This window comes from Sparus aurata, chromosome 11 (assembly GCF_900880675.1).
Source record: "Sparus aurata chromosome 11, fSpaAur1.1, whole genome shotgun sequence".
NCBI lineage: Eukaryota > Metazoa > Chordata > Actinopteri > Spariformes > Sparidae > Sparus > Sparus aurata.
In genome coordinates, this window is record NC_044197.1 from 5,498,521 (window position 1) to 5,510,000 (window position 11,480).

At 42.7% G+C, this 11,480-nt stretch overlaps 2 protein-coding genes across 4 annotated transcripts in view; both read right to left on the reverse strand.

Moving 5' to 3' along the window:
• Window positions 1-55: 55 nt before the first annotated feature.
• Window positions 56-4,765, reverse strand: agxta (alanine--glyoxylate and serine--pyruvate aminotransferase a). The gene is made up of 11 exons (XM_030432997.1): window positions 4,364-4,765; window positions 2,784-2,976; window positions 2,295-2,359; window positions 2,114-2,214; window positions 1,955-2,025; window positions 1,754-1,838; window positions 1,577-1,675; window positions 1,382-1,451; window positions 594-689; window positions 318-446; window positions 56-221 (listed from the first exon to the last, which is right to left on the reverse strand). Exons 1-11 carry the CDS (start codon window positions 4,520-4,522, stop codon window positions 114-116), a joined length of 1,176 nt encoding a protein of 391 aa, XP_030288857.1. The 5' UTR covers window positions 4,523-4,765; the 3' UTR covers window positions 56-113.
• A 925-nt stretch (window positions 4,766-5,690) lies between these two features.
• The window catches only part of LOC115591212 (allantoinase, mitochondrial), a 29,474-nt gene continuing 23,684 nt past the window's right edge, over window positions 5,691-11,480 (reverse strand). For 2 of the 3 annotated variants that reach the window (XM_030432994.1, XM_030432996.1), the window contains 11 exons: window positions 10,774-10,920; window positions 10,534-10,685; window positions 9,594-9,708; window positions 9,349-9,495; window positions 9,194-9,239; window positions 8,755-8,848; window positions 8,481-8,667; window positions 8,256-8,394; window positions 6,104-6,276; window positions 5,985-6,017; window positions 5,691-5,886 (listed from right to left, as the gene is read on the reverse strand). In XM_030432994.1, coding sequence (XP_030288854.1) covers window positions 5,737-5,886; window positions 5,985-6,017; window positions 6,104-6,276; window positions 8,256-8,394; window positions 8,481-8,667; window positions 8,755-8,848; window positions 9,194-9,239; window positions 9,349-9,495; window positions 9,594-9,708; window positions 10,534-10,685; window positions 10,774-10,920 — 1,383 coding nt within the window. In that variant the 3' untranslated portion in view covers window positions 5,691-5,736. Of the gene's footprint in view, window positions 5,887-5,984; window positions 6,018-6,103; window positions 6,277-8,255; window positions 8,395-8,480; window positions 8,668-8,754; window positions 8,849-9,193; window positions 9,240-9,348; window positions 9,496-9,593; window positions 9,709-10,533; window positions 10,686-10,773; window positions 11,024-11,480 lie in introns of all 3 variants that reach the window. The other variant, XM_030432995.1, reaches the window with a different exon arrangement.

Sequence of the window (11,480 nt, forward strand, 5' to 3'; positions counted from 1 at the left end):
TTTCAAGTGATAACTACAGTTGGTGGTTGGATGTGGACAGAAAACAACAGAACTCTTCCTTATGACAACAACATTTATTCAGGATTTTCTCCAAAGCATCCAACAGCAACACGTTACACTTTGCTTTTGTGGCAGTGTTTCAGAGCATCTTTCAGTGCCTCCAGCACCATGTCAACATTGTCCTTTGTGCTGTTACATCCCATAAGTCCCACACGCAGCACCTGGAAAGACCAAAAACATCTGGGAGTAAGGCTACACAGGGCATCTTGGTGGGTTTGAATAAGAAGTAAAACAAGAGTATATCAGTAATCTCTCACCAAGCCAACAGATGGTCCAAGCCCTCCGGAAATCTCTAAATTGTGTGTTTTCATGATGTAGGTTGTGATCTCTTTCCAGTCATATCCATGAGGAGCAACAATAGTGGTAACTGTAGGCAGTCTTGCTTTCTGTAACAACCAATTGAAGACAGATTGAGCACATTTTTATCATTTTATATTATTACATCAACTTCTGTTGTTGTAACAACTGCTTGTAGATATATGAATTCCACTACAGGTCATTATAAGATTCCATGATTGTGTGTTTATACTCACTTTTTCTTTGACAAAAAGTTTGAGACCCATGCTTTCTAAGCCGGCGTGGAAATACTCTGCCACTTTTTCATGTCTTTCGCATGACTTTTCCAGACCCTTAGAATGACAGAAAAAAGGCATACAACACAGAACCAAAATATTATAATATGGCTGAAACACAACCCATATTTACATTATTTACATATTCATTTTCAGGGTACTAATCTGGGTTTAGCATAACGCATGAGTTTTGTTTTGTGTTTTTGCAGTTGTGTGTATTCGCAGTGTGTTCCCCGATGTTGCATGTTGAGTGCATGTCAAGCTGATTAAGATATTTTATTAAATTGCTAGTATTTTGTCTATTTGCATGTGTTTTGCCACTGTGTTGGCCTCTGCATAAACTAAAGTACAGGACAAACTGAAACTTTGACCTCATGGCTGCACAACAGAAAAAATCCTGGGATTACCAAAGTCCGTAGGAATTCTCCTCTGAAGCCAACAAATATCTGTTCAGAATTCCATTAAAATCAATTAAGTGGTTGTAGCGATATTTCACTCAAGGCCAAAGTAGTGAGCTAACAGACATTGCCATGCTCAGGGACATGCCCAAAACAATATATTGCTTTTTTATATGCATACATTTCTTAAAAAAAAAAAAAAGTAAAAAGCTAGTTAATGACTGATTCAAGTTTATGCCTCATTCTGACCAAAGAACTGTTGGCAGAGAGGTTTTTTGTCACTGTACAACTCGCTGGCTGTACAGAATTTCCGAGACAGTAGAAGGATGCAAAACCGTTTTGTTGTCTTACCTCTTCAGCAAGGACAGCCAGACTCTCCCTCAGAGAGTAGAAAGCAGTGACTGGACCTGTGTGGTGATATCTATGGAGCGGAAAAGGAGAAGACAGAGCAATGTTGAGATGATTATACAAGTCTGGCTAAAATAAGACCACAGTTTCAAATGTAATCGCTTCCTGTCTGCTGGAAAAAAGAAAAAGGTGCCTTACACTCTTGACGGCTTGCCATCACATCCCCAGTAGTTTGCAAGCCAACTCAAATCCAAGAAGAAGGACACAGGCTTCGTCCTCCGGTTGAATACTTTCTGGCTGTGGACACATTCAACTTTAACTACGCACGTTACATATATTATACTCTGAATTATTACTTGTGTGTACATTTCTCACCATGCTCTTTCACTGAAGGAGATGGGTGCTGTACCCGGAGGAGCATTCAAAACCTTTTGGGAGCCTGTGTATAGGATGTCTATCCCTGAAAATACAATACAAACACCCACAGAAATCGGTAATTGGGGCCATCAAATCACAGTAAAGGGTTTCGTCCTACGCCCCAGAGAGAATGGAATTGATCAGAATTTCGTACTAAACCTTGCTGGTCCATGAAGAGAGGAGTCCCTCCAATTGACGCCACAGAATCGACAAGTAACAAACAGCCATACCTGTAGGCATGAATCATAACATAACTGTTATCTGCCTTAATTTTGGTACAGATGTGATGACGACAGAGGAGTGATGGCTGCATCTTACTTATGGCACAGCTGCCCGATGCCATCTAAGGGATGCAAGACTCCTGTAGAAGACTCTCCATGTGCAAGGAAGAGCACCACCGGCCTGTATTTGGATAAGGCCTGTGGTGAGAAAAAACAGTTTGATCAGACGGACAATAGCTTTGACGGAATATATCTGAACTGGAGGGTCGGAGTGATACCTGCTCAATTTCTGCGTTAGTGAAGAAGCCACCAGGGGGCGCCACGATGGTGTTCACTCTGGCACCTGTTAGATTGACACACATGATATTCTGTGGTTTAGCCACACTCTTGCACTGGGAAACCTGTTCCTTCATTATGGTGAGCACGGGCCCTGTAGTTTATTTACAGTCAGTCCCACATACAACCTCACACTGTTGTAAATACAAGTGCAGCAAATGCGTATTCATCCACGGCTGAAAATAGTTCCCAACAAATACACTGCTAGAAACTACAGTGCCCAGTCGTTATAGAAGATTACTGAGCCTTTTTTAAAATTACAGTCTTATTATATCATTTGTTATCCCATTTCTTATATCTACATTGTAAGTAATAACTAATATTTGGAGTTGAAAGCCACAGACCGAAGAAAAGATTCATGGATGGACTTGCAATTTGTTTGTTTTTACTTTATGTGTTGACACAAAATTATTGAAGACCACAAGCCCTACCTATCCTCTCAGCCATGTCTGCTGCTCGCTCGCCCCATATGCCGTTGACTGCAGACAGTACGCTGTCCCCGGGCTCCACTGTGTTGAAGATGGCACACTCCATGGCGGTGTGGCCGGTGCCGCTCACAGCTAGAGTCATGTTGTTCTGAGTCTGGAACATGTACTGGATCCCACTTTTGATGTCATTCATTATCTGAGATGTTAAATGAGCAAATGTTAGTGAGAAAGATAGAAACATATTTATGGTCCTATATCCTGTTGACCTAAATGAGTGGCAGACTGTGAGTGGTTGTTCATTCATGAGCAGGCTAGGAATCAGATTAGTTGATTGGCAGAAAATTAATCACAAAGATTTCTGAAAATCGAGTCATTTCAGTCATATTAGTCATTTGAGAGCTTTTGTTATTCCTGTTGAAGGGTATTTAAGATGTTTAAACGTGTCAACCTGAGTGTGTTAAGATTGTGATGGACAGTCAAGCACGCTGTCTCTCTCACACACACACACACGTTTGTCTCTCTGTACTTGTGAGGACCTTGACTGATGTAACGCAATTGCTTACCCCTGGTCCTGACCATCATAACTAAATCCCCCACTATCCTAACCCTGACCTTATTCTAACCTCAACCTTCAACCAAGACTTAACCTTTGAACAGTCCTTTGAAGTAAGTGAATACCAGCCAAAATGTCCTCACAACACAGAAATGTCCTCACTAGATGGGGTTAAAGTGAGTCCTTACAAAGATAGCAATACAAGCACACGTTTGTTTCACACACTTTTAATCAAACTGGCTCAGCCGTGGTTCTGCAGTCCCATTGGTTGAAGTTCTTGGATACTTGACTGAAAGGAGCACTTCTCTTTTTAGGGTAAATGTCCTGCATTCACTATGTACCTAAATTGGAATACAGAATTATTGCAGAAACTACAGGATTGTATTCACTATAATATATTTCATTTCAAAATATTTGTTCTAAAGCATTACGACCCCTTTGAGGGTGTTACGTTGTTATGTAGCTGAGTAAAACACATGTAGTGAATTAGAAGCACAAAGTAGTATTAAATGGGAATACTCAAGTAAAGTTGAATTACTTGTACTACTACAACTTACTTTGTACTACATTTAACTCTGCGTTACTAAAACACAGGATGTTGCATAGAATTTTAAATTAATCTCTGCTTGGTTCTATTCGAATCTTCAGCCTGTCAAAAGGCTTATTGCCTCACTGCTGTTGTAGAGTGCTTGCTCTCTGGGAAATGCTGGATCTCTGTAAATTAACCAATATAGTTTAGACCTGCTCTTCATGAACAGTTTCATGAGATAACCTTTCTTTGCACAATGAAAATGTTAAAAAACCGTTGTGCAATGTACAAATATATCTTAACTGAGCAGGGATATCTAAGAAGCTTTACAATCCTTCACACACTCCAACATTACAATGTAGATAGCGTGAATAGTTTTGGTGGTGGCTTTTAAAGTGTATGCATTTCCACAGTTTGGCGATAGTCTGCTTAGTCTGACTTTCCTCTCATGCCTCTCTTCCTTGACAGCCAACATCATGTGTGTTTAACCCACTGACTTACCTCAAATATCTCTGGATGCATGTGTCCAATGACCGGATTGATCCCAGCCATTAAAATTCTTGAGGGAACATTGGAAGGTCCCGGTCCAAACATGTAACGATGTGGAACGGCCAGCGGTTTCTGCAGGCATTTTGGTGGAGGTACGGAAAAGGACGACATGTTCCCAGCAAGTGAGACGAACGCAGTGAATCCAAAAATAGCTGTGGAAGCAGGTGAAGTAGAACCTCGAGCAAGCACACCCCCTCTGTCTGACCAGTGAGGTCCTCAGGTCAGGAGTCCGTCACAACATTTTCGGCTTCTATCTCTTCTTCTGTAAACACTTGTTGCTTTCTGTGCACAGAGAAGTCTTCCCAACATGTCCAAAATGTTAATCATTGACAGAAGACTCTCCAGATTGCCAGGCTTAACTATTACCATGCCATGCCTTTCCCCAGGTCCACACCATATATGTCCAACCTATTTACCATAACTTACAAGTGTAGATGATACTATTAGACAACATTTTAAATCAGATGATAGTAGGTTCTGACTAATATCAGTTTCACTTATATTATAATATATATATATAAATATTTGGACAGTGTTTATAACCTCAAACAATGTTGGTAAGTCTCATAAAAGTGTAATAGATTTAAGGGTATAAACAAAATGATGGTCTGATTTCCAAGTTTCCTATTTTTCAAAGACAAATATGGCCAATGTCATCAGTTTAAGTATATTGCACTCAGTTTGATTCACATACTCTGCACGTCAAGGGTGTGTGTCACATGGTTCTCCATGAGCTAAAGAGTAATGTTACTGTCATGTCATCGGCCAATAATGGCTTTAAAATGCCGCTTCCATTTGCACACGCCACATAAACCGTGGTGGCGTAGCGTTAAGTAATCTTCTTATGTTGCCCAGTGCATGTGTACGTTTTTGAAAAGCTCAGTATGTCAGCATCTGCCACTGGACCGCCTGATAACAGTGGGCACCGTGTAAGGAGAGATGTTTCCTGCAATCTGGCGCATGTGTTCCCCCTCGCTCTCCCTTAATCCGCCCTGCATTATTTAAGTATTCGTGTTTTAAGTAAATCTCTTGCGCTGATTTTTTAAGCATTGTGGATAAGATCGTTTACAAGCTTTACATGTACATATTTGGTCGGTAATTAGCCCTTGAATCAAATATCCAACGCTTTTATAAGGTTGTAAAAAATGTGTTAAATACCTATTAAACCAGAAAGTGTCATTGTGATGTAAACATTTTTAGATATTAAAATATGATGACAAGCAGTGTGAGAGAACCAACATGGTGCACTCTTCTCAACAGATTCACACGACACAATAAGTCAGACGCGTTGAGGTTTTACTACGGCTTGTTGTTGTTATTGTGTTTCACAGTTGGGCTTGAGTTTTCCTCTGAGGGAGGAGGAGATGCTTCCCCAGAGGCTCGGGGCAGAAGGAGCCTTCTCTGTACACCAGCCGCCCCCTGATGATGGTGGCACACACCACTCCTTGTAGTGTGACGCCAAGGTATGGAGTTAGCTGTGAAACACACACACACACACACACAATCACCCACTCAGTCATATAAAAATACGCTCGAGTGTGAACATAACATTTAGACGTTTAATGTGGTTCACCTTGTTTTTATGATGAACGCTTGCTTCCTTAATCTGTGAAGAAAAATGGAAATTAAGATGAATATAATGAAAATAAATGAGTTTTCTGTGTCATAAAAGGTGTTTAATTGATTACTGACTTGAAATTCTCTGTCTGGGTCCCATACGACCAGGTCGGCATCGTAGCCAGGGGCGAGGCTGCCCTTCTGGTCGTCAAGACGACACAGCTGGGCTGTTCTCCGGCTGAGGAGTCTCACCACATCAGACAGCTGAAAGCCTCTCTTACTGGCTGAACTCCAGAACAGAGGCAATCCTGCAAATGGTACAAATGTGGCAGAGTGATTAACAGGCCTATAGAGCACTGAGTTCACATCATCAAATATTTATTCTTCTGCATTCATTACTTCTGTCTTAAAGGTACAGTCGCATCAGGCTGTGTCTTTACTCTTTGAGGAGATGAAGCAAACATTGTCGATCAGTGTCACAGTCTTCCTGCTGTCAGACTTTGACCGCTCTTTCTGTCTGAACAGTAAATGATTGCTCCGTCCTCTAAACTGGCACGCAGCTCTTGTTTACCTCGCTGTGAACTTCGCCCGGTGTCGGTGGCTGTCAGGAGGATTATGTGTGGGAGGAGGGAAGAAGAGAACAACTAATCCACCCTTTAAAGAAAATTTGCATATAAATTCCCTGTAATATTGCATGGGCCAGGTTTAAGTTGTGAATTTCACCCAGTATCTCCTTCTGCTGAAAAGCAGGAAAGGATTTGTCATGTAGAGACTAATCCTGGAGCGGCTCCACAGACAGTGAATAATGTGAAAAGTGCCATGACTCTGTGACAGCAGCCATGGAAATTTTACGGTGGTGCTGGCGCATTTTCCTCTTCACAGTCAAAAGCTCTATATTCAGATATCAATTGTAAATCCACAAACAAAAGCTCTATAGTAAGTGAAAGAGATGTAATTTTCACTTGACATCATTAATCTGCTGATGTGTTTCGCATCAATCTCCCCAATTCAATGAACACGGGACACTGATGAGTTGATGACCTTTTGACTTTTGAGACAGAGAAGGATGACATCGCTTCAAAAATGTACTCTCAGGGGTCAAGGAAGATACAATGTGAGAAGAAAAAGTTCACTGCTTAGCTTTAGATGGAAGAACAATGGCTGTGAACAAGTTAGACGCACAGTCTGTACTTTCTGCCACTAGGGGTCGCTCAGTCAAAACAACGCAAACAAAACACGTAGTTTGATAATGTCTTGTAGTAGCATGGTATCATGGGAACTGTTGTCTCCATTGTTAAACAGCCATCACTAGCCGTTTTTAGACAGGGCACCAAGCCGCCAATTTGCCCGTCCTTCTGGCGGCTCGGTCCGCGGTTTTAGACAGAGGGCGGCAAATTGGGGGTCTGTTTTGGTCCGCCGATTTTCCACCTTGGAGGGTACACTGATTTCCGCCTCGTCTGCTATCTTAATCTGAGGCGGCAATGTGCCGGCCCCTGCGTGAGGTGGGCGGAGGTGTCAATGACCTGCACTGTTGTGCGACCCACAGCCGGGGAGTTTTAAAACCAAGAAACAGCTGATCACAGCAGTCAGTCCATCACGTCATCCGCGGACATTAAGATGAGCAACTGGACAACCGCTGAGATCCAGGAGATGCTAGCGTCTCCTCGGTCTCTGTAGCTGTTTAGTTGTGTTAGCTTGTTGTGTCGGCAAGCTAAGACCGGTCGCTACTTTCAAATTAAAAGCCCCCCGCTAAGAACCCAGTTCTAAACTCAAATGGGGTGCAATGTAAAGCTTTTATTTTGAAGTCAAATTCGGTGTCATTGTTCACAGCCCAACTTCGACCTTCACGTCACGTCACATGTTTACGCCTACCTCAGAGGCGGCTTTTGGAAAAGGAGGAATATTACGCCTCCGTTTTAGAGAGACAGGCCGGCACATTGCCGTCCTTACCTTGGGGCAAATGTGCTGCCTTTTCTATCTAAAAAGGGCAACTGCTGACATGACACAAACCCTGTCCACACGTACATGGCTATTTCTCAAAACAAAGCTTTTTCTATGAGTTATTGCATTTCGTACAGAAAACGAACATCTTGGAAAACTGCTTCTAGGGGGAAGATATTCAGACACTAAATTCTTAGTGTTTACGTCTGGAGGGCATCCTCACTGGCAGATGTGAACTTGGAGTAGGCCTATGCATTGTGATACTGGAAATATCAGATGTCAAACAGACATTGATAGTGGAGTGTAGGGAATGCTTTTGCGATTGTCGTCTCTTGTCTGTAATCACCAAATTGTAGAGAAGAAATCCCCCCCCACGCCTGGGTGAAGTCTCCACTATCCAGTTTCTTGAGGTCAGGGGTGCAGGGGGAATGATCAGACACCACCATGTCAATCTGCCCAGTTTTCAGCGCGGACCATAACTGCTCCTGTGGGGACAAAATCAAGCATCTACTGGTGATCCAAGAATCTCTAAAACTGATGATCCTTCTGCTGTGCACCTTATTCTGTTCACCTGGTTAACAGATCCTCTGATGGGAGGGCAGCACTTGAATTGTGTGGCCCCTGCAGGTATGTTCTCTGCACACAGGCTGAGGTAGTGGTGGGTAGTCTCCACTGTTAGGGGCGCTCCAGCCTGCCGGGCTTCCTGGATCAGTTTGAGCGGCTCTGCAGAGGACAAGTGAACGATATGGCATCGCACCCTGGAGCAGAGAGAGTTAGCTGATAAACATCCGGATTTATCTTCTTTCATTTAATAGTTATTTTTTTTACTATGCCGGTGTTCTCACTGGTACTGGAGGCAGAGTTCTGTGACAGTGCGAATCGCCTCTGTCTCCATGACATCTGGCCTGGACTGCAGAAAGGTGGAGTACTGGGTAGGGTCTACAAGTGGTGTAAGCAGAGGTGTGGAAAATATACGCATTCATTACTGAAAACAATCGTTTTCGGACAATAACTGCAAGCTTATTTTACCGTTTTCTAATACTAATCTTCTAGTTTAAAGACAGAACATTTCAACATATCATCACAATACTAGTAGCGAGGTTCTGGGTCAAAAATAGTGGCAACACAAACATTTTCTGTGTACCTTATTGTAAAGTGCCACCAAAATAGCATATCTGATTTCGTCCATAATGTCCAGCCTGACTGTTATGTGTAATTTAACGTGTACATTTATGATGGGTATGCCACAGACGGAAGATATGTTGTACACTGTTAAATTATTACCTCCGTCCTCTTCTGTTGTGTGCTGAACCTCCGTCTCTGCATGAAACTACAGGGGGCGACACAGACGGTATTTAATTTACATTACTGTGCTTCATTTGGGCCTGTGGATTTAATAATTACAGACGTTATGGAAGATGCTGCAGGCATGGATTTACCAGCAGGACACTTCCCGTGCCTTGAAGCTGCTTCATGGCCGTGTGCAGATCACCGTCAGTCACGTGGGGGAACTCCTCCACTCCGCTATGGATGAGGAAACACTTGAAGCCAGCCACTCCCGCCTGGATCATGGGCTGAAGTTCTAGCTGTGGGGAGGCATCGTTTGTTTGTGTTTGCTTTGGTCATAATTCAGCACAGTCTGGCTGAGAAATGTGTTCATTTTGTCCAAGCTGTTCCTCTCTACCTGATTGCCAGGAATCACACCGCCCCAGAAGGCTGTGTCCACAAAACACTTCCCTGTCGCCTCCCGCAGCTTGTCACGAAAATTGCCAAGGGTGGTGGTTGGAGGGATGCTATTTCTGTTGTAGGGAAAGAAAAACAAAAATCGCTGCTGGTGACTTTCAATCGAATTTCTCCAAACTGTCCTCGGCCTCATTTGTCAAAAGCATCTTGAGGTTAAGATTATTTTATATGGCAACAACTATATGGGCTGAGATGATCAAAAAAATACTATTGTTCTTGCGATTAGTCCTGGATATCTGGTAGCTCACCAGCTAGGCTAAAGGCCATGTTAAAAGCAAGGAAAGCTGAAGCTCATTACCTTAATGAGGGAAGTGCTGTGTAACTTTGTGAATATACTAATACACTAATAATAGGGGTGTACCACAATAGCGATACTACAATATATCGCGATATTTCGTCTTGGGGTACGTTATCGATTCACTGGCGCCAAATATCGATATTTAATCATATTTAAGTTGCGGTCAGTGTGTGTGTAAAGAAGAGCCACTGTGCAGTACACACTTTGTTTTACTTGGCTGTCATTCATGTGAAACTGATTGACAATGTTTTGTTATTCCTGTGAAATGGATTCAGTGCAGTCAATAAATTCTGCTTTTCTTCAGTGACACAGATATCGTGATGTATCGTGGATGAAATTTCTTGCAATATATCGATTATCACAGAATCGCTGTATCGTGATATTATCGTTATCGTGGGCAAAATATTGAGATAGTATCGTATCGGGAGGCACCTCTTGATGCCCAGCCTAACTAATAATATGATAAAATAATATATTTTTATCAACATTTCAATTAAAGTAAAAGGTTGCATTGTGTGTCTTAATACATCATACTAAATGTATTAATTTATTTATTCTGGGAAAGGATAAGTCTCCAACTTACAGCGGCATGTCCACAATGGTTGTCACCCCTCCGGCTGCAGCGGCCCTGGTGGCGGTCCAGAAACCCTCCCAGGAGGTTCGGCCTGGTTCGTTCACATGTACATGGCTATCTACAATGCCCGGCATCACCACACTGTCGCCCACATCCAGCACCTGTCACACACACATTTGTTTAAGAGCATATATCCACTTTGATTCCACCAGGGGGAGTGTCTGCAAACTGCAGTAAGTGCAATCTTACCTCGCAGGCCCCAGAGAAGTCCCCGTGGGAGAGTATTTGATGGATCTTCTCATCCTTTATCACGATGACAGCAGGACAGACTTCGTCACCAACCAGCACCCTGTTACTCCTCACTGCGCTAACAGTTGATCCGAGCTCCATGTCTGTCTTTATTGAGAGTTAATGAGCACAGCAGACTGTCTGAACTCTGCTTCCACACATCAGATATGATCTCTGACAGTTCAGTGGCCCAGTGCTGAGGCACCACCCCCTGCAGAATGGTTCAAAGGATAATCATTTGTTGACTTTCTTGTCTGTGTGACACAGCGGAATTTCAGATCCAACCATGCAGAGCAGTTTAAGGGGCAATTCACTAGACTAGAATTATAGTCACATATGAGTAAGTATGAAATGTGAAGTAACGTAAGACTGAAACCGTTGTGCATCTAACAATAAAGAACTTGAAATCACTGTCCATACTGGCTCAAGAGACCCAGTTCCTTCCAGTGGACGTGGGGGATGAAATCCCGAGTTTATGTTCAGAAGAAAGCTGCATTCCATGACACGTCACGTTTGACGTCACGAATGCGCCGGAAGCAGTTGTAACAGAAGAGAAAACAACAATAGACCTTATTGTGAAAGAAGCGTCTGTAAAACGGTGGATAAATGGTTTTGAGTCTCACAACCCCCACGTGTTTACTTGTTCCATGATCATAATTTGAGTCATT

What these genes read in the sequence shown, in the direction of transcription:
- agxta (XM_030432997.1), bottom strand. Translation starts at nt 4,522, where the DNA reads ATGTCGTCCTTTTCCGTACCTCCACCAAAATGCCTGCAGAAACCGCTG. An exon ending in ATCGGGCAGCTGTGCCATAA is followed by an intron (nt 2,026 to 2,113) that starts GTAAGATGCAGC and finishes TCATGCCTACAG; the next exon opens with GTATGGCTGTTTGTTACTTG. An exon ending in TCCTTCAGTGAAAGAGCATG is followed by an intron (nt 1,676 to 1,753) that starts GTGAGAAATGTA and finishes ATGTGTCCACAG; the next exon opens with CCAGAAAGTATTCAACCGGA.